The sequence below is a fragment of the Cynoglossus semilaevis genome, chromosome 14 (genome assembly GCF_000523025.1).
Source record: "Cynoglossus semilaevis isolate Cse_v1.0 chromosome 14, Cse_v1.0, whole genome shotgun sequence".
NCBI lineage: Eukaryota > Metazoa > Chordata > Actinopteri > Pleuronectiformes > Cynoglossidae > Cynoglossus > Cynoglossus semilaevis.
In genome coordinates this window covers 25,996,993-26,001,213 of record NC_024320.1, presented here as the reverse complement: position 1 = coordinate 26,001,213, position 4,221 = coordinate 25,996,993, and the positions used below count along the sequence as shown (strand labels likewise).

General features: G+C 46.9%; 1 protein-coding gene across 4 annotated transcripts in view; it reads left to right on the top strand.

Annotated features, from left to right (window-relative positions):
* cntfr (ciliary neurotrophic factor receptor) overlaps positions 1-4,221 on the top strand; it is an 81,196-nt gene that overhangs the window by 68,362 nt on the left and 8,613 nt on the right. For all 4 annotated transcript variants that reach the window (XM_008326121.3, XM_008326120.3, XM_017038785.2 and 1 more), the window contains one exon: positions 3,434-3,597. In XM_008326121.3, coding sequence (XP_008324343.1) covers positions 3,434-3,597 — 164 coding nt within the window. The remainder of the gene's footprint in view (positions 1-3,433; positions 3,598-4,221) is intronic.

The window sequence follows — 4,221 nt, the reverse complement described above, 5'->3', positions numbered from 1 at the left end:
TTCCCCCCCCCCCCCCCCCCCCCCCCCCCCCCCACTGTTCTAAGTTCCATTCTGTCTCAGAGCCAACGAGGCGGCTCGTAAATAAATAAAACAATTTCATGCTTCCTCGTGCACTTCTCAAATTCCAAGTGGGAGTGAAGACAATCCTGGACTGTCCTTGTTCAACAGAGCAGAGTGTGTGTGTGTGTGTGTGTGTGTGTGTGTGTGGATACTGTTACCTCAGGACCCTCCCTGCAGTCATCAGAGCACAGATGAAAGCGTCTCTGATGTCACAGTGATCAGGTGACATCGGCTGTTCACGCTGTTGTTCACAGCAGCTGTGGTTCTGTCCACTGTCACTCAGTCTGACTGCAGGACAATGGACGTCGTCTCTGTCCTTCTTCTCACCCGGGGGGGGGGTGAGTTCTCACCCTGGGGGTCACTTGGCGGGAGGCTGAGGGGGGTCCATGAAACCCAGGTCTCTCTAACATCACTGACAAGGCTGACATCACTGACTTCACTGACAAGGCTGACATCACTGACATCACTGACATCACTGACTTCACCGACTTCACTGACATCACTGACATCGCTGACTTCACTGACATCACTGACATCGCTGACTTCACTGACATCACTGACCTCACTGACATCACTGGCTTCACTGACTTCACTGACATCACTGACAAGGCTGACTTCACTGACATCACTGACCTCACTGACTTCACTGACATCACTTACTTCACTGACTTCACTGACATCACTTACTTCACTGACATCACTGACATCGCTGACTTCACTGACATCACTGACCTCACTGACATCACTGGCTTCACTGACTTCACTGACATCACTGACATCGCTGACTTCACTGACATCACTGACATCGCTGACTTCACTGACATCACTGACTTCACTAACATCACTGACATCACTGACAAGGCTGACTTCACTGACATCACTGACTTCACTAACATCACTGACATCACTGACTCCACTGACATCACTGACTCCACTGACATCACTGACTCCACTGACATCACTGACATCACTGACGTCACTGACATCACTTACTTCACTGACATCACTGACATCGCTGACTTCACTGACATCACTGACCTCACTGACATCACTGACTTCACTGATGTCACTGACATCACTGACATCACTTACTTCACTGACTTCACTGACATCACTGACCTCACTGACATCACTGACTTCACTGACAAGGCTGACATCACTGACATCACTGACGTCACTGACATCACTGACATCACTTACTTCACTGACTTCACTGACATCACTGACCTCACTGACTTCACTGACATCACTTACTTCACTGACTTCACTGACATCACTTACTTCACTGACTTCACTGACATCACTGACTTCACCGACTTCACTGACATCACTGACATCGCTGACTTCACTGACATCACTGACTTCACTGATGTCACTGACATCACTGACATCACTTACTTCACTGACATCACTGACCTCACTGACTTCACTGACTTCACTGACGTCACTGACATCACTTACTTCACTGACATCACTGACTTCACCGACTTCACTGACATCACTGACATCGCTGACTTCACTGACATCACTGACTTCACTAACATCACTGACATCACTGACTCCACTGACATCACTGACATCACTGACCTCACTGACATCACTGACTTCACTGATGTCACTGACATCACTGACATCACTTACTTCACTGACTTCACTGACATCACTGACTTCACTGACTTCACTTACTTCACTGACTTCACTGACATCACTTACTTCACTGACTTCACTGACATCACTGACAAGGCTGACATCACTGACTTCACTGACTTCACTTACTTCACTGACATCACTGACCTCACTGACATCACTGGCTTCACTGACTTCACTGACATCACTTACTTCACTGACTTCACTGACATCACTGACCTCACTGACATCACTGACCTCACTGACTTCACTGACTTCACTTACTTCACTGACATCACTGACATCGCTGACTTCACTGACATCACTGACTTCACCGACTTCACTGACATCACTGACATCGCTGACTTCACTGACATCACTGACCTCACTGACATCACTGACTTCACTGACGTCACTGACATCACTGACATCACTTACTTCACTGACATCACTGACATCGCTGACTTCACTGACATCACTGACTTCACTGACAAGGCTGACATCACTTACTTCACTGACATCACTGACTTCACCGACTTCACTGACATCACTGACATCAATGACAAGGCTGACATCACTTACTTCACTGACATCACTGACCTCACTGACATCACTGACTTCACTGTGAGGGTCAGAACAGCTGATGATACTGGTAACAAACATTGGGGCGCAGACCTTAGAAACAACATGTCAAACGTTGATCAAACATCAGTGTCTCAGCTCCACAGTTATTGGATGATCCCGGTCAGATTTCTGGTGCCCCCCAGAGGTCAGCAGAAGAAGGTTGTGTGTGTGCTGCTGGTCCAAAGCTCCACAAAGCTTCTACTTCATGTTTCAAGTCTGATGAATAGTTTGGACCCCCTGGGAGGCCCCGCCCCGACTGATGTCACTGAGCTTCTTTCTTTTTCATCTGTGCTCACATGTGCCGCCGGACAAAGCTGTTCTGAACAAAGGAGTCTTTTTTTGTCTCCTGGTCTCCACTGACTCCTTTGTGGTTCTGCTCTTCACTTCTCGCTCCCACAGACTCTTCAGATACAAGAACGTTTTCAACAGATGGAAAGAATAAAGTAAGATGATATTGACTGGGCCAGAGCACCTCCCTGTGTACGGCCACGGCACCGCAGGCCCCGTCTTGAACACTCGATCAACGTTGATCCAGTTTTCACGTTGTTGAAACTTCTCTTCGTGGTTTTCATGTCAAACCTTTACGTTTGTCCGTCAGTGTCCGTCAGTGTCTGTAGTATTTGGTACAGACAGAGTCAGGATGGTCAGATAAATACTAATATGTACACTTGCTGTTATATACAGTATATTTGTTTATATTTACCTCAGCTCATGGTATGTAGTACTGAAAACCATCCTGTGTATAAATGTATTTACTCAGGACTACATTTACTCAGGGATATATGGGCCACATGGATATATGGGCCACATGGATATATGAGCCACAGGAAACCTCTGTCCTGTGTGATGTGAGGTCAGATTCCGTGTGACCGTTGGTTGATGGATGTCCCTAAAACCACCGTGACTTTAACATTCATGAACACCAGGGGGAGTTTTGCGCTGACCTTGTTAGATTCCATGTGACCGTTGGTTGATGGGGGGGAGTTTTGCGCTGACCTTGTTGGTCCAAGGATCGTCCTCGTCTGCAGAGAACACGTCGAAACACAGAAAAAAAATCCAAGAATGAAAACGTTTCAAATGAACCTGTAAAAACCTCGATGTCATTTTTTCTCTCACCCCACAGTCAAACCAGACCCTCCTGAACGGGTGACCGCCACTCCCATCAGGTTCAACGCCCGGCGGCTGGAGGTCACCTGGCAGAGTCCTGCCACGTGGCCCGACGTGGACAACTTCCCCCTGAAGTACTTCCTGCGGTACAGGCCGCTCATCAGGGACACATGGCAGCATGTGAGTACTTTTCCAGGAAGTTCCTTCAGTAGCGTTGACGTTGCACAAGGATCGGTCTGGAATCTGTTGAGTCCAGGATCACGGGGCTTAATTTGACTGGCTCATCCTGAAAGACTGTTGTCAGAGTAGGAAGTTATAAATGGTCAGTGGTGTTCGTTCAGATACGTACACCATATATCTGTTGGAGGGAAATCTTTTAAGTCGGAGCTGGAAACCATGTGCAGGACTATTAGTCATGATTTTATTGTATTTGTACCAGTCTGCTTATTATTTCCTTTTTTGAAGTGCTGCTTTGAAGCGTAAGACAAATGACAAAAGGCAACGGTTTGTCTAAAACAGACATGTTTATGGTCGGCGTCTTCTTCCTCAAAGATCATTTTATGGTTCATCAAAAGGGAACGCCGTCTTTGATCCTTCCCACAGCTGCTCTGGGAATTCTGCTACAAACCTCGGCGTATTTTGTTTTGATAATTCCAGGTAATTCCTGCTCTAACTGTTAGCTACAGTTTTAGCTAATGCTCATTTGTCTAAATTGGGCTGGATTGTTAGCTGGTATCCTAGCAACCACTAGTGTTTCACCTGTTTGTTAGTATTGTTTCAGCTGTGTCTGTTTCTTTTTTGGGG